The following is a 21,930-nucleotide window of genomic DNA, read 5'->3' as shown; positions in this document are numbered from 1 at the left end:
TCTAACAGCAAAGAAGAGGAGGGCATGAATTAGGGAGGGGGGATTTGAGAAGGGTAGGAAGGAGGAAGAGGAGGGGAGAAAATATGTAATTACATTTTAATTAAGTAAAAGTAAATAATTTTAAAAGAGAGCCAATAGGGGGGATGCAAAAATTAACTATTAAAAAACTAATCCTAACAATATTTTTATTTTGTAAAAGGACCTTGAATTTCCAATTCTCCTACATCCTGCTGTTATATGTTACTGAGCATCTGCTCCAGGGCTTCACACATGCTAGGCAATTGTACCAACTGAGCTACAGCCCCACCATCAAGCTCTGCTGTCTGTTGCTTTTCTCTTAGAATGCAGGAGTATGGTTCATTTCCTGTGCTGACCTCACGACCCAGCACCTATTCTCAGTTCACATGTCTAACCTATTAGTACATACTTTGCATTGCCTAAGTGTATGATCAGTCATTTCTGTTACTGTCGCGGACATCTTTCCTCTTCGAATATTTCCCTACAGTAGATGTCTATTGTTGATGCTCAATTAAAAGTTTGTTTATTTCTTCATTAATGTGTATTGTTCCTTCAATTGTTAGACAAGCCAAATTTTCAAGTGTGGTTCACTGAAATAATTGGGCATTTCATTACTATGTCTAATTGAATCTGGAATATTGGAATATTATTGAAAGACTAAAAGTGACTGGAACAAGAATTAACTTCCTCCTTTCTACAGCCTCCTGTTTGCATATTTCTCAAGAGATCTCTTTTTAGCATAAGTATTCTGACTCTCATTGTATTTCTTGTAAATTATAGCTCATAAAGATTGTCGCAAGAGTGTCTTCCAATTCCTGGAAACATTTATTCTTGCTTCTCCTGTCTCTGTCCTCCTTCACCTCCAACTGTAAATACTGGCTGCCTCCTATTCCACCTTGTTAATAAGTAGAAATCTAATTTCCATAAGTATTTCTTCAGAGACATAATTCATTAAATGACTAAAAGACTTTACCTATTTAGGCCAAGGGTTTGATTAGTGCTACTATCTTAACACGGTGATTACTCTTGGTTACCTAGTAGTGTTCTGTGCAAATGAACCCGAACTGGGTGGAAGGAAATGTTTTGTAACATGTGTTATCAGAAAATTTCAGATAACACCATTTTTATAATAGACATTGGCTCAGATATGGTTTAAAAATTATACTTGTGAAGAGTTGCAAAAGGTATATATAGACACATGGAATGTCAACTTAGAGACAACAAGATTACTCTTCTGGAATTGTAACTGAGGGCCTGGATTGTCTGTGGCTTGTGTAGGGACTGTGTGGAGTATACAGCCTCTAATAGATTAGGTGGAAGATGTCATCCCAGAGTCAGCAAAGCCTCCTTCACAAGTACAAAGGCATCCTCTTCTCTGCCATGTCTTCAGAAGAACTCCTTGATTCCTTGGATTCTTTTGATGCAAGAGAAGATGACATATTTCTGGTTTCCTACCCAAAGTCTGGTGAGTTTTTTCTAAAGTGCACTGTAAGATGCAGAACAGAACAATCATTTCCATAATACCTTTATCAGAAATTTTATTTCAAAGGGGGAACATGATCTTTAAGGATTTAAAATTTGTTACTTTAAATGATTCAGGCGAACTAATTTTTAAAGCTTTCCTTTTTGTTCAATTTATGAAGATACATAAGTGTTGCTATTCCATATGTAATAAGAAAAATAGCTTATACAAAGTTCCATTGTGTCTTGCACCAGTCATTGTGATAACTAAACAACCTTTGTTCAGTTTATGCTTAATGCTCTATAACTCTTTCATCTGCTCTAAGAAGAACCATATTTTCCTTGCTAAAAGGTTTTACTTCAGAATTGATTCCTACATAGTTGTATACATACTGGCTACTCTACACATGTATACACATTAGCTACTGTAAGTAATGCCAGTCTCTCCACCATTGGAATTGGTTCTATGCTAAATTTGTTTTGTTATGTAATGTCCAGTTGCCTGCTACTATTTCCAGTATAGTGGTCACATGGAGAGTAACCAGTTCAACAGCTAGCAGCCAAGCTGCCTTTGAGTTAGTTATGTACTATAGTCATCAATTAAACCATGAGGTACCCACTGTGGGAAGTGACAAAGTGCCCATGAGTCAGAGGTTTTTTTTGAAAACACACACAGATACACACACACACACACACACACACACACACACACACACACACACAAACACACAGCTCTTAACTACAGTTCTGTGGATTCTGATGCCCCCTTCTGACCTTTCCAGATACCAGGAACTCACAAGACTCACATAAATACCTGTAGGTAAAACACTCACACTCATAAAATAAATCTAAAAAACAAAACAAAAAAGTTTTCTAAAGTACACTTAACATAAAACCTGTAAAGCAAATCAGAGCACTATTTAGACTCTGAATATTTTCTCAGCTGTAAAGTTGTGCCTACTGCCCTTCACTGAAATCACAATGAAATAATGGACACTAGCACTAGCCCAATTAAATCTCCTTAGCGATGTAGTCTTCAAATTAGCAAAATGCCCCCACTCCCTTGTGCAAGCTTTCATTTTCCAACTGCAACATTGAAACATAGCCATCATTTGCTTCACCAAAGTATAGAGTTGTCTTCTTGGTTGGGCATGTGGATGTGGGAAGTCCTGTGGAAGAGCATTTGTGTAGCATGAATGAAGTGGGTGTGGGAAGTCCTGTGGAAGAGCATTTGTGTAGCATGAATGAAGTGGGTGTGGGAAGTCCTGTGGAAGAGCATTTGTGTAGCATGAATGAAGCACCAAGAGTTCAACCCCCTGAATCATAAGCAAACAAAAACACTGGGCAAACAAGGTTACTCCATGGGTAAAACCCTTGGTGTGCAAATCTGGCTATCTGAATTTGATCCAGGCAACACAGATAAAGGTCTTAGAACCAACTCTATGAAGTTATCCTCTGACCTTCATGTGTATTCTGTGACATTCACTCCCCCACATCATATACAAATACAGTAATAACAAATACAGTTTTAAAACAACACCATCACCAACATCACCATCCCCTCAATAAGACCAAAACAAAACTCATGTGTTCTATCCAGATCCCAGGATAGCAGCCTTTTAGCTCTCTGAGTGTAACAAACATTTGTGATTCAAAGACTTGGTTTGCATAAATACTATTCTATATACACAGGGAGATCTGTGTCTGTCTTCAAGGGGTAAATGGGGAGGTGAAAATGCACAAACACCATGGTAACTGTATTCTGGTATGTATTCTAACAGAGGAAGGGGCTGGGTACCATGGGGAGACAGAAAATGGATACTTACTGTGTGAGTGGGTGTTGGGAAGGTAGAAGATCACCTATAAAAGGAAATAGCTCATGGGATTATGGGATCACATTAGAGAACATGTATGTGAGTTGGTGATTTGAAGGGTCTAGAAATGAGTAATAACAAATTACTTTAAGACAGGGAATCAGCACGCACCCCCTATAAATCTTTCACTCTCGTAACAGGATTCAGCTCAAAACAAGTTAGCATTTCATCAGGTTCCAGGGGCGTCACAGTCATCACGTGCTCATGTTCTACATCCATTTCCTCAGCTGCAACATTTAATTAAAGCTGCATTTCATCTTCTGTTTGTGTGAAGGAACCCACTGGGTGGCAGAAGTCATTGAGAACATTCCCAGTGCTGGAATCACGCTCACATCTCCTATTGAGTGGGGAGATGTTTCTCATTTCAAAGAGCTAAAGATGGTCCCTAAGAGAAGAGTTATCCCAACGCACCTAAGCTCTGAAATGATTCCTGTGACGGTTAAACAGAAGCAATGTAAGGTACGTCCTGTTTTCGGCATGCAGCCTTGACAATGATGAATTCTTCCTCCTCCCCAAAGATTCATGTTCTTTTCATTTTATGTGTGTGAGTGCCTTCAGGTGTGTGTGTACACCATGTGCACGCAATGGCTTTGGAGTCCCAAAGAAGGCATCATGTCTCCTAGAACTGACAGTTGTGAGCCACCGTGTGAGTGCTGGGAACTGAACCTAGGTCCTCTGCGAGAGCAGTCTCTCCAGCCCTAGGGTTCTCAGTTTCTTGCCCTCTCATGGAGCTTGATGGCAGCAAAGCAAGTGTCATTTATATTTACTTATTTTATTTTTTCTAGGAAAAATTATTATAACAAGAAATGCTAAAGGAAAGTTTCCTCAAGCCATTATTATTAACTTGTAGGTTATTATTTTTAAAAGCCAATCATAATTTAAAAGAACATTTTTCATTTTCAGTTTTCTTTTCCCATTTACATTTTCACGGAGGGATTTTTGTATGCTAAAGGGATGAAGAAACCATGCTTTTTGGTCATAACAAATAATGAATATTCTCAGTTTGGTTAAGACATATCTACACAGGGGGAAACCTGCTAGACTCACATAGCCAAGCAAGTGAAGGGAATTTCTAGTGTATGGCATTAGCATTCAGTGTAACCTTTTACAAGTGTGTGCATAAGGAACATTGTGATCTGAAATGAAGCACAGAAGAAGAATGTTTGGAAATCAGAGACAAGACACATATGGAGTTCGCAGAAATGAAGCTTCTTCCAACCATGCCAGCCATTTTCTCACCACACAAATAAAAACTAGGGGCCTGTCCCATGTGAAGGCACAGAAAAGATTCTCCTTCGACTGTCACTTTGTAACCACAGCTCTGCATGCTCCCACTCCCCCATAAACAAAAGTAAACCATCAGGGTCAGAAGTCTGTCAGGCAGGGGAAGCTTAACTCAATTGCACTTTCAAAACTCAACGAACCATTTTCCTTTCTAACAGGCTGTTTCTGAGACAGACAGGAGAGGGGCAGGCAGATAGAGGAAGATATATATATATATATATATATATATATATATATATATATATATATATATATATATAGAGAGAGAGAGAGAGAGAGAGAGAGAGAGAGAGAGAGAGAGAGAAGGGGCGGGAGGAAGAGGGAGAAGGGAAGGAGAGGGAGAAGAGAGGAAGAGGCAGTGAGAGGGAGAACTAACTCCAGTAACTAATGCTGTTCTTGAGCAATCACTACCAGCCAGGAGGTTTTGTGTTTGTCCCACACATGTGACACATGTGGGTCACAGGCCACTTAAAAGCAAAGAACCTGAAGCTGGGACAGGTGCTTCTTAACCTGCACACTGACAGTTCAGCCTTAAGGCACAACCCTTCCTGAATGACCCTAGTGGGAACCAAGTCTCTTCCCTCCCTTCTGGTCTCCAGAAGATAGGATAATATCACGTGACTCAGCAGATGCTCTCCTATCTAAGTCAGCTGCATGTTCCTGGCTGTCCGCTGAAACACAAGTTGAACACCTTGTTCCTATCAGCTCATGATGCAATGCTGCATGTCCCTGGCTGTCCGCTGAAACACAACTTGAACACCTTGTTCCTATCAGCTCATGATGCAATGCTGCATATAATTGAATATCAACCCCCCCCTCCAGCCATAGATGGGCTTGTGGGTTAGTCCTGAAGGCTGAGAGCCAGTCAAGCTTCCCTGACCACCACACAGGGCTGACTCTTCCCTCTAAATGTTCCCTAAAACCTTTTGCTTTCATTTAGTTTCTGTTGTTCCTTTTTAAAAAAAAAATATTTTATTTTATGTATGTAGGTGTTTTGCTTGTATGTATGTCTGTACACCACATGTGTAGATGGTGTGTGTGGTAGGAGGGCAGAGACAGTTGTATTATCTTCTTCTTAATCTGTTTTTTTTCTGCCTTCCCCATTTGCTAGGAAAATTCCTGGCATGGAATTTATATTTTGTAACTCATTTTATGGTGCTTAATCATGATTTTATTTCATTGTGTGTGTGTGTGTGTGTGTGTGTGTGTGTGTGTGTGTGTGTGAGCACAGGTGTCCATGGACACCTAAGGCATTGAATTCCTCCAGATCTGGAATGACAAGTGGTTGTGAGCTGCCCAGTGAGGGTGCTGGGAACTGAACAGGACATCTGGAAGAAGAGTAAGAGCTCTTAACCACTAAGCCATCTATCTATCTCCTCATGATGCTTTAGCTAATGTTCCTTTTCCTGCCTCTCCCAGAGTACCTCAGTCTTTCTTTTATAGCCTCTAACTTTCTCCAGTAATTCTTCAGGTTTCTCAGTTGACTCTAACATCTACGACAAATGGGTTTCATTATGTTCTTTGAGTAGATAACACAGACATAGACATATAACATTAAAGCTTCTGCAGAGACTCGCTTCTCCACCCAAACAACTATTTTCAACTGATCAGTGGAGGCTTAAACCTTTGCTACTTTATCCCATTTTGTCCATGCAATGGAGTTTTAGAAGTGAGTTTGCTAAGCCTTGGGTTTCTGTGGTTCTGCTCTGGAAGCCCAAGGCCTGTGAGGTTGCTTGGTGTTACATAAGTTAGAGGGGATCATGGGTGGGGCCGGGTAAAGGTGGTTCTTCATTCCTGAACTCATCGACCTTTACACATCTCTCAATAAGGAACCAGGCATTATGCATGTGGAGCACACGTCTGGACTATGAACATGCTTCTGAAAGATAGCAATGTATTAAAAGTGACTCAGCAAATTCTGTCTTATCTAGGTAAATGGTGTCTGTCCCAATTGTCAATTAGAAACACAAGAACATCTTGTTCTTAACTTATGCAATGTTGACTATGATCAGAAATGCTTCTAGTGCTTTCTGGGGGCTTCTCACCTGTTCCTTTTGTAATCCTGTCTCAGAACTCCTACCACACTTCATTGTCAAGAGCACATTTAATTTTCTGTTCCCTCAGCCTACACTGAGAGAGGGCTCCAACCATTTCCATCTTGCTCATTGTTGTGTTCCTTGGAACTAGATCATTGCGTATTGCCTGATACTCAGCACACAGTGAATACATGTTTATGGACTGAATTACAGTTGCAGTATTCTTAGATACTGGAAGGGAATCTTAAACATTCTCCTGTGCAAGGAATTAAATTGTCAAAAAGGGAAGGTCTAGAGAATAGTTTTTCCTATAAAAATAATAGTTTGTGAAAAATCTTGTGGCATGCAACTGTTTTCTAACATAGAAATAGGCAAAAAATAATTTTACCTGACAATAAATAGGGGTTTTTCCATGCCTGGCCCTAAAAGACAGGACCACACTTAGCAAGTTGACCTAGAAAGCTGTCTACTGGGCTGTGAGTACCATGTCTGCCTGGTGGCATGGCTAAAAACACAGAAAGCCAGGTCACCTCTAGGACCTCTGAAATACTCACATTCATCATGGCTGATTCTTCTTGTGCACACTGGATTTCCAGAGACAGAAACCTAAGACTGTTTACTCATCAACTACAGCTATCAGAAAATAAAAAGGTAGAATTTGCATAGGTAAGTTTTAGCTACAACTTTTTTGGGGGGAAATACTTTGGTTTGTAGTTATTTTCATCCTAGAATAAATTGTTTGCATGTTTCAACAGATTGTCTACGTTGTCAGAAATCCGAAGGACACGGCTGTGTCCCTGTTCCACTACTACAAACACAACCCCAACCTCCCGTCCACTGAAACATGGGCTGCATTTTTAGAGCTGTTCCTCAAAGGAGATGGTAAATATAACAGTCATCATCTTTTTATTTTTAAATTGTGTTTATTTACTTGTGTGTTTTCATGCATGTGCATGTGTGTATGTGTGCATGTGCCTATGAGAGTTCGAGAGTATGTGTGAGTGTGTGCACACGCACACTGGTGTGCAGAGTTGAGGAGAATATTAGGTTTCCTGCTCTCTCAGTCCCCACCTTGTCCTCTTGAGGTAGGGTCTCTCACTGAACAGAGCTGGGCTGGCAGATAGGGAACCATAGAAGTCTTCGGCCTCCACCTCAGCTGTGCTGAGGTTACAAACTTGTACTTGGACACACTCAGCTGTCCTGAAACCTGGATACTGGGATTTGAACTCAGATCCTAGTATTTGTGCTGCAAATGTTTATATCTACTGAACCATTTCCCAACCCTGGCAACTATCTTTTAAAAATAATAATATACATTGAACTTTCTCACTCAAAATGAAAAAAATGTTCCAAACCTTTGATGGCTTGTGACTGCCCGCTTCTGCATATGTGCTGAAGAGAGGATCCTTGTTTCTTCTGAGCAAATTCTTAATTACTTCACAGTCATTTTTATGGCCTCTGGGAAGGAGCATATTTGTGTGTGAGTTATAATATCTTCAAAATAGAGATTAATTCTTTTATAAGAACTTAATTTTTTTCATGTACCACTAGTTTTTTCTGTGAAATAATTGTCCACTGAGTGGAGGACAGTACGTAGCCTGGAAAATATCAGGAACAAAGAAAATGCATATGCACACACAAATTCTCCAAAGAGACCAATGAACGACTTGTGAGCAAATTAATTTTACGAAAGGAGCAGAAAGCAACTGACCGTGAAAACCCTCAACAAACCCACTCAGGGCACGCTGGTTCTGCCACCCTTCACCACCATTTAGTTAATTCCTTTCCCCTGACTCAGTGGTGTTGGGCACCTTAAAAAATCTTAATTCTTAAGAAATATTAGATAAAGATAGTATGCCAAGATAGTGAAGAAATTAGGAGACCATTTAAAATGATGAAGGCTTGGAAGACTCAATCTCTTTGCAAGGTGAGGGGTGGGTGGGTTCCTGCAGGCTTTCTATAGTTACACACTTAATTAATAACTTTTCCTTAAAGAATAAGTTGCAAAGAATTGACAGTCTAAAAATCTGGAATATCTGACTTTCTTAATTCCCCATCCCCACCTCATCCTGGGTTACTTAACCTAAGTTAAGGAATTTGATACATATCACTTTTTTGAGTTTTAAAAAATTCAGTTTAAGACTTTCATACCTGTAAATAATGGGGTTAAGTCAAATCCAGCCCCCTACCTCTCCCTCCCCCATCTCTTCCCATTATCTCCCCCACCCACTTCCCCTCCCAATTTCATGTACTCCTGTTTTACTCCACTGAACCCTTCTCTGTACAATACTGCCAGCACTAAGTGGACACAGTAGGTCTTTAATTCTGCAACTTTGCTGGCAGATTGTTCAACTTTGGCCAGTGAGTTTCAGTGAGGCCACAGCAACTATAACCTTACCCTGAGGTCTGCAATGACTCCTGCAGTAGCCACAGAGGACTATGCTGGACTCATACCATCTCAACTCGTCTTTCAGCAATGGTTTCTTCCCCGACAAATGCCGCACCTCTAGCAGAATCCAGATGCCTCAAGACTAACAGGTCTTGGGTCACTCCCACAACCTCCTGAGACCAGTGATGGCTTGGACATCCTAACCCTGGCCCCAGGCTCATAGACCCCACCCAGCCACACACGGTTTCATCCTTACCTTCTACTGTGTGCATTGCACAAGACAGAGATGCTTAGCTTAGTGCTTAGCCCAGTGCTAGGTAAATACTACCTTATTTCACCCTCAGCAGAGCCTCATGTGGTAGATGCTATTATCCTCGTTTACAACTCCAAGGAATGACAAACTTCGGAGGCCAAATAACTCTCACATAGACACATGACAAAGAAGAGCCAAGATTTAATTTTTATTCCCAAATCTTTCTCCTTACTATGGTGCCACAATGTGTATAGTCTAAAAAGTCACCTGATCATGAATTCTTCTTCCACACGATCGTCCTCTAAATATTTAAAGATGGTTAGCATGCCTCTCTCTGCCTTGAGTCCATCTTTGGAATAAGAAGAGTCAAAACACAATTTTATTTTCAGAACAGACACCAAGTCTGCTTTTTCTCAAGATGGGAAATGCTATTTTTTGTTGTTGTTGTTCCCATTTTACCCAATGTAGCTTCCCTTCCTCTCTGCTTCCTGTGTTCCAACCTGGTCATGTCCCTATTGTGACTCTGCACCTAGAAGGGGAACACACCCAGGTGAGGTATGGAGAAGGCAGGGCAGTACCAGTATAACCTGGCTCCTCTTCTACATGTTAGTTTTCTTTTGGCAAACTCATTAAAAAGTGCCAGGCCAAGCCATAATGAAGCAAGGCTAACTGGGTACTGGGGAAATCTGCACCCAGTGAACGTTATACCATCACAGCAGATTATCTGGGAGGAGGGCAGAGGATGGACCATCATAGCAGATTATCTTGGAGGAGGATAGAATATGGTTGGAAAACATTCCAGGTATTTCTCTTACATTTCCTTGGGTGAGTAAATAGATCTTTAGCTATAATGGGATCTTATCTATAAACATCCTACATCTGGGCACTCCATCCTGCACAAGCCCTGTCACCAAAGCTTTAAAATGTGATGTGAGCAATGATTTTACTGTTCTTTGTAAACTAGAGGACAGGCACACAATCCCAGCACTAGAGAGGCTGATGCAGGGGCATTAGGAATTTAATGATCCTGGGCTACAAAGGAAGTTCAAAGATAGCAGAGGCTACCTGGCACCATCTCAGAAAAAAGTCAACATCACCAAACTACTGCAGGGAGAGCATAAGATTGCTTGTGCCTCAAAGCAGATGCACGTGTGCACGGATGTGCCACACCTGTGCCTGTAAGGGCCGCTTGAAGGACCCTGAAGAGTGTTCCTTGCTTTGCTATACATGATATATAGAAGAAAGAACAGATGACTGAGGTGGAGGCATGGCACCAGACCTTGTCTGACTTCATTCTGTGTGGCTTTGGACAAGTCCCCAGTCTACCCTGGGACCTGTCCTTCACACACAAAACAAGACTAACAAAACGGCACACCTCACAGAACTGTTCGGAGGTTCAGCTTAAGTAATGGCTACAGTCCATTGCAGAAGTCTGCTCAGCTGTTCTGCTAGACTGGGAGACTTTCGAGTAGTTTCACATGAGACAGGTGTGTATTCAAGGAGCTTATTTCATAAGGAAGGTGCTATGATATCCTGGGCTGGTCTTCATGTATACATGCAGCTCCTACTTACATATAAAGATAATAGTAGAGTGATGTAGATAGACGTTTATGTAATCATCTAACTTACCTTCCAGGTAGTAGCTTGTCAAGTTAAACAATAACTATAAATTATGCTCTGGTGATATCAGGCCACATTAATAGCTCAATGAAACTAATACCTTAACATTGTACACATTTTTATACCTCTAGTTTCCTCTCAAGCCTTGTCTTAGGGTTGTGTATTTCATAAGTCCTCCATTGCAGAAAGTATTGCCTTATAATACAGTGGCTACAGAGTGATTTCTAGAAACTAGAATCTAAGACATGCATTATAAATGGTGTCAGGCGAAGACAGAAACACTGGTGCAGAGAGCAGAGCGTTAAGGTAATGCATGCTGATGGGGAGGGAGCCTTGGAGTCACAGGTTGGAAGCACATATCCAGAGTCCAAACACAGAGTTGTATAAAGTCCTCTAGCAGCAAGCAGAGGGGGTGAAGAAGATGAGGTGTTTGCGGAGTGGCTTTTTTCTTTTTCTTTAGTTTATTGAAATAAGCATTGAGGCAGCAGAGGAACATTGCCAAGGAGTGAGCCAATGAAGAGAAGAAATCAAAGACAGAAGGCCGGTAGAGAACTGTGGGAGCTGTCTGTTAAAGCCATTGCAGCAGCAAGGCAGGGGTGACACAGATGAGCGTACCCTGTCCTTAGTGACATCGGCCGAGAGGCCAGGTTGATTGAACACTGAGGGAAATGTGGAATATTCAAAGGACATAACATCTCAAACAAACAAAAAAAACCCCTGCATTTCACAGGAACGGGCAGTTCTGGAAGTTTCTAGCAAGCAAAGTTTCTGACTTACTTTTCAGGCATATGGATTGGGCGAGCATGAGCCTGCTCTGCCCATGGGCATGCTGGGGAAGAGGGTCATTCAGGCATAAACTAAAGCCAAGAGTGGGGAGAAAGGGTCTGGTGACTGTAAAAAACGGAGCATGTGCAGAAAAGCAGTTTCTCTCAAAGGTGGATTTGTCTTTATTTTAGAAGCTAAGTTTTCTTTACAGTGAAGCTCTATTAACAACTTGGAAAATGGGGCTTGTCATTTAAAAATTAACTCAATTTGTGACTTGAAAAGTCTAAGCAGCTTAAGGATTCCTCTGCATACAGCAGTAATATACTTTCATGTGCTAGTCAGGAAGGCATGCACAGCATCCCCGTTCTTTCAGCTGTCCTCTGACCATTTGGAAAAAGATGGAATATAAATTCCTCTCTGGTGACTAGGACAGCTGCCTTTCAAATTACGGACAGTACAGCCCTGAAATCCATTCTTCAACTCACTTTGTCGCACATTGGCAGGTCGTTTCTTTCTGAAAGAGCCTTAATGGGTGAGGTTGATTACATTGAACCAGTGGCCGTGACTCTGAGGCTGCTTGGACCCTGGCTGCAGGACACAGGCTTCTCTTGCAGTCCCAAGGTCTCTAGCATCATCCACAGCTGCAGGCAGGCCATCCTACAGGGCCTAGGCTGTGGGTACTGGCAGGAGGTAGAGGGCGCAGATTGACCTTAGACTGAGATCCTTCTGGTGTGACATTGTCCTTCCTTCCTTAAGGCTGTATGAGAGAAAAATCAGTTTTCCTTCTAAAGGTATTTGAGTCTGGGAAAAAGGTGGCCATTCTTAGGAAAGCAATCCTCTACTGCTGCTGTGGTCATTTGGGCAGTTCTGAGATAAGATATTGGACAAGACTCCAAAACAGGCTGAAGCACTGATAAGGAAAAGCAAGGCAACTCTTTGAGGAGTTCACCATCTACCTGGGGGTGCCTGGGGTGGAAGGCCAACTCTGTAATGACATCATAGCAGTCCCAGAGTTTCCTGGTTTAAAAATACACAATAAAATAAGTCAGACTCAGAAAGACAAATACCATGTGTTTTCTCTCACAGTTGGAATCTAGATTTCTCTCTCTCTCTCTCTCTCTCTCTCTCTCTGTGTGTGTGTGTGTGTGTGTGTGTGTGTGTGTGTGAAATAGTACATAATAATACTATACATGTATTTAAATGTCACAATGAAACTCATTATTGTGAGAATGAATGAATTAACAGAAAGAAATATATATATGTACAGGGTTATTTATTTGCATTTTGTTTCCTCAAAATCTGAAATCACCAAAAATTGCAGTTAGTTTAGGAGTTAATTATATTGTAGTTGTATTAGATATAATTAATTCCAAACTTTGATGCTCAAACCATCCCAGGCAGTGACTAGCAGGTACTTGGGGCTGCCTTCACTCTGGTTTGCTGAGTGAAGATTGAGCGGATGACAGGAGATTCCCACCCAGCACCTTTGACACTGAGGGCACAAGCCAGAGCTTTGTTTGGGGGACAATCACGTCTGGAAGGGTCATTTAACCTTACTCTGCTTTGTGTGTCGAGGTTCCAGTTAGCGGATGTCCTGAGACAAGAGCAAGCTTTTCTTTCTCATCATCACTGCTAAAATGGTTACACTGAAGGATATTGTACGTTTGAGCTGGAAGAATTTTTCAAGGTTATCATTTGACAACAAAATAAAGAGATAATAATAATAGCAATCACATTTAAATTCCTAAGGCTGAATTGTTCAGTCTTAAACAAAGATAAGTTAAATAGAGTATTTTTTAAAATTTATTATGTTTTTTATTTAGTTTCAATTTTTAGACAATAAATATATAACCATTGTAACAGTCTTTTTAAAAAAGGAGTTTTAAAACTGGGTGTGATAGCTCATGGTTATAATCTTAGCACTTGAGAGGCTGAGGCAGGAGGATAACCATGAGCCTCAGAACTACCCCTGGCTACACAGTGAGACCATGGCTCAAGAGAAAAGTTTAAAAATGTTTGTGATTGGGGTTGGCAATTTAGCTCAGTGGTAAAGCACTTGCCTAGCAAGCACAAGGCCCTGGGTTTAATCCTCAGCTTCCCAAAAAAAAAAAAAAAAAAAAATGTTTGTGATAAAAACCTGGAATTCTGAATGTCACTTAAAGAAAGAAAATGACTGATACTTAATGTTTCCTTAAAGAAGCTTAAAAAGTTCAGAATATAAATTTTGGGGAAAACATATGTTTTTATTTCACTGCTACTTTTCATGGTGATAAAAAATATTTACTAGAAATAAGAAAATAAAATACTCGGAGGATTGTGAGAAGATGTCTCCACCAGCATCTCATATACCAGGGTGAAATAACAGTGAAATGATCTCTTCTGGACCGTCTCCCTTCAGACTAATGAGCACGTGCTCTGGTTGACCACTTTGCTGAAGCTGGAAGAAGCCAGATGTTGGGTGAAGCCATCCTTGTAACCAGTAACATCATAATGTACTTCTTTTCCAGTTGTATATGGTTCCTGGTTTGATCATGTTTTGAGCTGGGAAAAACACAAAAATGATAAAAACATCCTCTTCCTATTTTATGAAGAAATGAAAAATGTAAGTCTTCTCCATCAGCCTTTGCTGAACCAAATTAAGTTAAAAGCCGGGGGATGAAAACTGAGTGGGGTGGCGCACACCTGTAATCCCAGCGCTCGGGAGGCAGAGGCAGGCGGATATCTGTGAGTTGGAGGCCAGTCTGGTCTACAGAGTGAGATCCAGGATAAATGGGATGACATAGTGAAATACTGCCAAACCAAATAGTGATGAATTTTGCTTTCAAATTTGAAGGAATGAATTTAGTATTCAGATAAGAGGCATACTTACTTTCCGTAATGTTCTTACTGCTCAGGATTTTGCTGAGAGCCTACAGAAAATAACTGCTTTCCTTGGCATCAGTGTGGACAACAGTGAGATGAGCAAGATTGCTCGGAACACATCGTTCAGTGAAATGAAAAGCAATGCAGTTAAAGAAAACTGTGATCCTAATCACACCATCTGCGCCCTCACATCCGACAGGAACCTGGTGTTCAGAAAAGGTAAGTGGGGAGGAGATGGCTGCATCTAAGTTCCCACTGGAGAGTGCATTTGGCTCTCTCTTTCTCCAGCTTCTTTCCTCATCTGGGAGTCAGCCATGAAGATTGAAAATACTTGAAAGAAAATAATTGTCACCATACTGAGTATGTGCAGACTTCTGTTTTCATTGATTCCTAAACAATAGCTAGTAGCTACTACATGTGTGACATTGCGACTGTAGTTAATAATGTAAAGCTAATTCATGGCAATGGAAGGATTTCATAGGATATCTACAGGTTTTTTATAAGAAGAGGTTAGATGCCACTTTATAAAAGCAATGTGCATCTCATAATGTTGGTGACAGAGAATTCTGGTGTAGGCAGAGTTTCTTTGTGTCCCAGCAGCTGGCTCCCAAATAACTGTTCAGAGATTATTTATTAATTATAAACGGTCAGCTGCTAGCTCAGGCTTGTTACTAGCTAACTCTTACATTTTAAATTAACCCATTTATTTATATTCTTTGTCATGTGGCAGTACCTTTTCTCAGTATAGCATACTCATCCCCTGCTTCCTCTGTGTCTGACTGGCAGTCCCTCAGACTCCACCCTTCTCCTTCCCTGAAATTTCTTTGCCCTGAAATCCTGCCTAGCTATCAGCCAATTAACTTTTTTTTAAAGCTGAGGATCGAACCCAGGGCCTTGTGGCTTGCTAGGCAAGCACTCTACCACTGAGCTAAATCCCCAACCCCTTTTTTTTTGTTTTTATGAGACAGGGTTTCTCTGTGTAGCTTTGTGCCTTTCCTGGAACTCACTTGGTAGCCCAGGCTAGCCTTGAACTCACAGAGATCCGCCTGCCTCTGCCTCCTGAGTGCTGGGATTACAGGCGTGCGCCACCACTGCCCAGCTCAACTTTTTATTAACAATGATAGTAATACATTTTCACAGTGTACAGAAAGGTTATTCTGGAACCAGTTTCCTCTGTGTACAGAAGGATGGCGTGATTGTGTTTAAAGCTCTCACTGAGCTTTGTATTCCTCATTTCTTCATATTGGACCTCCCATCGCTTGTGTACACAGAAATATAAGAAAAGGAATTAAATTCCCTTTCCCAATAATTCTCCAGGTTTGAATTAGAAGCAAGTAGGGAAATTCTGAATGTACAATCTTAAAAAAAAAAAAAAATTATGTGTAAGAATGTTCTCTCTGCATGTGTATCTGTGCTATATGGGTTCAGTGCCCAAGGAGGCCAGAGGGGGCATTGGATCCCCTAAAAGTGGAGTTAAACAGTTGGTTGTGGGTACTGGGAACTGAACCCAGGTTCTCTGTGAGAGTAGCTGGTGTTGTTAACCTTTGAGCAACATCTTTAGCCTCTAGAACTGTTTTGAAGTGTGTAAATTTTTATCCAGATATAGGAGAAATGTATTATGACTTGTAAAGGCAAAAATGTCTTATATGTATATATGCATGCATGATTCTTACTAAAAAGCAAATATTTATCCCCCTTCATTGGCCCAACTGAATATAATCCCCCCTCACACACACAACAAATATTTGCCAACTCATGTGTAAAATGGATATTATCTTAACTTTTCTATGCAATTTAGTCTTATTTATGCAAAGTCACAAAACCAAGGCTTTAGAAAGGAACCAAGCATTCAACTCAGTAAATATTAATAAGCTATTAATTCTGGAAATAATACACAAATATTGAATAAAACATAGCATCTGTTCTCTAGACATTCATATTCTAGACAGAAATGCACAATGCTAATAGCATAAGCAGCTGTGACTAGGACTGTGTTGAGAGTCTTTCTCTGTCGCACCAGCCAGCTCACAAATAACCACATGAAGACTCATTAATTATGAAGTCTCGGCCTATAGCTTAGGCTTGTTCCTAACTAGTTCTTATAAATTAAGCCATATCTGCTAATCTACATACTTTTATGTGGCCTGATTACTTTCATTCTGTACTTCTCATCCTGCTTCCTCTTTGCCTAGCTAGTGACTCTGCCTTTCTTCCTCTCTGAGTCCTCTCTGTCCCTAGAAGTCCCACCTAACCTCTTCCTGCCTAGCTATTGGCCATTCAACTCTTTATTAAACCAATCACAATGACGCATCCTCACATAGTGTAAAGGAATATTGTGTGGGGGCAGGATCATATTTCTCCTGTGAAGGAGAGGAGGTACCAGTAGATCTGAGACTGAACGTTTGAGACACAGTTATGACAATGATGGGAAAGGAATACTTTCTGGGAAGAATCAGTGGCAGAGAGGCCGTCAGAACCACAGCTGAATCACATGGTCCTTGCTAGAAGATAAAAGGGGGCTGCTGTGCGTGGAAGTAAGGCAGAAGAGCTAAGCAAGATGCCGAGAAACGGTTTAGGTGAGAAACATGTGGGTCACCCCTGGGACAGTGAGAGAAGTCCTGCTCGTGTGGGTTAGTCCAGAAGTCAGCCAGGGAGCCACCGGCAGGTTGTGGGGTGAGGCAGAGTCATCGGCAGAGAGCCAAGAGCTGTGGCTCAAGTGACAGAAGATGGCTCTCAGGGACCTTAATACCCATGAGAATGAAGCAGCCCAAAGGGAGCCAAGGAAAGACACTGACCAGAATCGGGCAGAAAGCCGGAGCCGCACAGGGGCACCTGTCCGTTGTTCATGAGCTCTGAGCAGTTCCCACAGTGGAGAAAATGGGAAGGCTTGACAAGAGAAAAAGAAGAGAGGTAAAGGCCACTCCGTGTGGGCTGTGGAAATGCAGAGAAGGAAAACAGCACGGTAGTTTGAGAGAGGCAGGACTGAGAGGTTGGAGGGATTCTGGAGAGGAGACAAAGAGGGGACTGTAGAGCTTAGAGGAGGATGTGGATAAGCAAGGAGCAAAGAGAAGGCAAAGATTGTGAGAGGTTGTGTAGATTCGAGAGTGAGAGAGGAGGGAGCTCTGAGGCCCATAATGATGTGTTTTATTACCTCACCCTTTAAGAGTCCTGTTAACAAAGCAGTCACTGTTCTCAACTCACCCCATAAACATGCGAGACACTTCTGTGGTGGTTAACTGCCCTGTCCCCCAACCTACCACAGTTGTAACCCTGGCAAATATCCTCAGATGAAACCCCTGTAACCTGAACATGCTGGAAATGGATCTACTACCTGTAACTAACAGCATATGAGTCCCACCATGTGTGTTTTCCTTGAGTTGGATGTAAACGTGGAAGACTAGCTCCTACTGGACACACCCACTGACTTAAAACACTTATACACATAAAATAACACATCTTTAAAACACCAGCAGCAACAATAACAAAGCCCAAACCACAAATGGTGAGCAAGTTATATTCCATAGGCCATAGTTTTCTGAGTTCAGATTCATGATGTCTATCTTAATATTTCATATTAATTTTCATATGGGCTGGGCATGATTACTCACATCTTTAATCCTAGTACTCTAGAGGCAGAGGTAGACAGATTTGAGGCCAGCCTGATCCACATAATATGTGTGTTCCAGGCCAACCAGAACTATATAATATGACCCTGCCTAAAAAAATCATATAATATCAGTGTTTTTCAATAAAATACACAAAATGTGAAAAAGAAGCCATTCTTAGATTATAATGCATTTCTTTTCTGTAGGTGACATTGTCCAGCACTCAATCCAGCCAGATGTTTTCTTAACACATGATGTAAGATGCCTAACTCTTGGTTACACACAAAGAATACATTGTAGTCCCCTGCTTGCAAGGGTTTGCAAGCTAATTGGAAACAAAAGAGCACAGAAAACAGGCCCTAAGACAAGGAGATCCCAGGGATGGAACCTGAGCCCCCAAGGTTGATAAGGGGAGCATAATGGAGGTGAGAAAGTCAGTTCTGAGGGGCTGAGGAATGTGATGTTTCAAATTAAGAGAGGCTAGCAGACTGTGTATACTTATCACCAAACATCTTGTATGGAAAACATGTTTATGTGCCCAGTTATCCATTGTTAATGTTATAGGAAAAGGTTTCTGAAAATAAGGTGAGCTCTCCATCTCTATAGTGATTCCCAACTCAGCTTCCACTGTGCAAGCACCCAGGGGGTGACCTACCACTGTGCTCACATTGCCTCACTTACGATTTTGTCACAGTTGGACTAGAATGTTCTTGGCTACTCCAGGAAATAAATGTTTGTATATTGTAAATCGTTCTTTAAATAAGTATTTATGAACTGTAGAAATTAACAGATAGCTGCTGTGGATATCGCTCTGTATAAATAAAATGCTGATTGGCCAGTAGCCAGGCAGGAAGTATAGGGAGGACAAAGAAGAAGAGAATTCTGGGAGGAGGAAGAGGGAGACACCGCCAGCCACTGCCATGACAAGCAACATGTAAAAACACCAGTAAGCCACAAGCCACGTGGCAAAGTATAGATTAATAGAAATAGGTTAATTTAAGATAGAAGAAGTAGATAACAAGAAGCCTGCCACGGCCATACAGTTTGTAAACAATGTAAGTTTCTGTGTGTTTACTTGGTTGGTTTTGAGCATCTATGGGCCTGGTGGGTGAGAGAGATTTGTCCTGACTGTGGGCCACGCAGGAAAACGCTAACTACAGATAGCTACCACAGTACAAATGAGCAAGTGAAAAACAGTTGCAGTCATCTCGCCAGGAGAGGCACTGCTCCCATGTGATCGCACAGCTGATAGATTTCCTGTGACTGCTGTGGTTTAGGTTGCTTCTTGCCTGATAGATTTCACTTGTTTCTAGGAGTGGTGGGTGATTGGATAAACTACTTCACTCCGAAGCAGAAGCGAGTCTTTGATGAAGTATTCACAGAGAAGATGAGACACAGCGATGTGGGCAGACGCCTGAAGGAGTATGAGAATGTAGATGGGAAATAAAGCTGACCTCCCTCCTCTGCCATGCAGCACCCAGAGAACATGTAAATATTTTTTACGGATGTGGAAAGCAGGGACTTCTTTCCATGAGAAACACATACTTCAAGAATGTGTCAAAAGTGGCCCTTATGAGAGACTATTATCACTGTTTGGTGACAGTAGAGAAATATTAATAAAAGGAGGCATAGAATTCTCCAATAGCTGAACTCTGGATCCACTTCTAGCATGTTGAGCAAGGCCAGGGGTAGTTCCTGTTCAGAGAGAGGACATTACTGTAAATTCTCCACGAGCTGTGCTGATGTGGAAAGAGGTGAAGAATTAAGTTACAGACCTGAGAAAATTCTATTTTCTGCCTATTTAGACAATCATGGCCTGCATCCCAACACATTTGTTTCAACATTTCCAAGTGTCTGTGAGAAATACTTTCTAAGTTCACAGTAACAGAGACCATCCTGTCAAACTCGAAATATCTAATGGTAGGATCCTATCATACATTGGTGAGCATGAAGAATGAAGAGAAAATCCTCTAGCCGAACATGGCTGGGCAAGCCTGTGTTTTCTTAATATCACCTCAATTAAATTATACTTTTTCACTTTCTAATTTTGAAACTGAACTTCCCTTTGAAACTTTCCATGCTTATGACTATAGTATTTTGAGTATGCATGCTCTCTTCCAGACTCATGCCTAACACTAATCCAGTCAGTCTCTACCGCTCTCTGTAAAGTGCACTACCCCGTGCCTTTCACTAGAGGCCACTATAAGGAACTCTCAGTGAACTAAACAGAGTTCTTTCTCCCTCAGGTCTTAGCGCAGTTTACTTCTGCGGTAGACTCCTACCGACGGCTCGCTGGGAAATCAAAACTGTGCTGTGTGTAGCTCTTAATGCTGAGCTGAAAGCAGGAAGTGGGTTTGCTGAGTTCAACTGAACTTAGATTTTTATACCCTAGTGTATTATGAATCCATGTAAATGTTCAGGAACAAATCTGTTGGGGGATTTTGTGTGGCGTCCATAATTCAGCAAGTAGTTCAATTTGCATAAATCTTCTGTGTGCATGCCTTTGTTACAAATAAAGAGCATCCCTTTTGACTTCCTGCAACTCTTTCTCACGAAATAACATTTTTAAAGGTTGACTTTCCTTCTTCATGTAAATGAAGTTGTTGAAGGACAAAGCAGAATGATCCTTTTTACCGGATCTGAGAGGATGCATGGCTGAGCTGTCTTTACATCTGCAGCTGATGACCAGCTGGCTAGGGAGACAGATCCGGCTGCAAGTGAAGAAGCATTGGCAGTACCAATTCCTATAAGGCTCCAGATGTCCTCACAGCACTTAAAATGACCATTGGCATTAAGATAACGAAGACAGTATCTCATGGCATTTTACTCTTCTAGATCTGTAAAGTAACTTTGGTGGGCTTTAATTCAATTTTGATAAGAATTTTCTGACAGTTAATAACCTAAGGGTGTAACCAAGAATCTGAACCCTCAGTCCGTGATCAGTCAACCTTGTGTGTGCCATGGACATAGCATGAAGCTGGAAGAATCTTTGCTCTCAAAATACCTACACTATAGCAGGTTTCCACAGAGAATCTTTTAGAAGTAGGCAGATGAGATTGCTTCATACATCAACATGCTCCACACAGAAAGAGGAAAAAACATGATATGGAGAAGCAGGTAGGACTCTGGTAGAAGGTGTGTGTGTGTGTGTGTGTGTGTGTGTGTGTGTGTGTGTGTGTGTGTGTAGCTGCAATACACATCAGAGTGAGGTGACCTGTGTGTGCAAGCAGGCCAATGTGTACTCTGCTGCTTGGTTTTCTGTCAGCTTCAAACAAGCTAGAGTTATCTGAGGAAAGGATTCTCACTGAGGAAATGCCTCCATCAGATTGGCCTGTAGGCAAGCCTGTGGGACACTGTCTTGATGGATGACTGAGTAGGAGAGCCCAGTCCACTGGGGGTGGTACCACCCCTGGGCAGGTGGTCCTGGAGTATACATAACAGGTATCTGAGCAAGCAAGGGGACCAAGCCAGCACACAGCATTCCTGCATGGCCTCTGCTTCAGTTCCTGCCTTCAAGTTGGGACTTGAGTTCTGCTTTGGCTTCCCCTTGTTGATGGCGTTCAGCCTGTAAGCTGAGATAAACCCTTTCTTTTCCAAGTTGTTTTTGGTCAATATTTTATCATAGCAACAGAAAATGTAACTAGGATATGGCTAAACACATAATTTTGTTATTGCCAAATACAACTCTAACATATATATAGTAGATGTAACAGTCTTATTACATAAGAAACACAGAGCCAAATGCAGAGTTAAAAGTCCAAGA

General features: G+C 41.4%; 1 protein-coding gene across 1 annotated transcript; it reads left to right on the top strand.

Moving 5' to 3' along the window:
* Positions 1-90: 90 nt before the first annotated feature.
* Positions 91-20,703, top strand: LOC118579168 (sulfotransferase 1C2-like). Its single transcript, XM_036180286.1, has 6 exons — positions 91-1,483; positions 3,628-3,812; positions 7,429-7,555; positions 14,208-14,302; positions 14,595-14,781; positions 19,481-20,703. The coding sequence occupies exons 1-6, from the start codon at positions 1,339-1,341 to the stop codon at positions 19,612-19,614; spliced, it is 873 nt and encodes a 290-aa protein (XP_036036179.1). The 5' UTR covers positions 91-1,338; the 3' UTR covers positions 19,615-20,703.
* Positions 20,704-21,930: the final 1,227 nt, after the last annotated feature.

The sequence above is a fragment of the Onychomys torridus genome, chromosome 3 (genome assembly GCF_903995425.1).
Source record: "Onychomys torridus chromosome 3, mOncTor1.1, whole genome shotgun sequence".
Lineage (NCBI taxonomy): Eukaryota > Metazoa > Chordata > Mammalia > Rodentia > Cricetidae > Onychomys > Onychomys torridus.
Note: the sequence above shows the minus strand (reverse complement) of the source record. Positions and strands in the feature narration are given on the sequence as shown.

Coding starts and splice junctions, on each gene's coding strand:
- LOC118579168 (XM_036180286.1), top strand. CDS start 1,339: ATGTCATCCCAGAGTCAGCAAAGCCTCCTTCACAAGTACAAAGGCATC. Junction 14,303..14,594: donor TTTATGAAGAAATGAAAAAT/GTAAGTCTTCTC, acceptor CTTACTGCTCAG/GATTTTGCTGAGAGCCTACA. Junction 14,782..19,480: donor GAACCTGGTGTTCAGAAAAG/GTAAGTGGGGAG, acceptor ACTTGTTTCTAG/GAGTGGTGGGTGATTGGATA.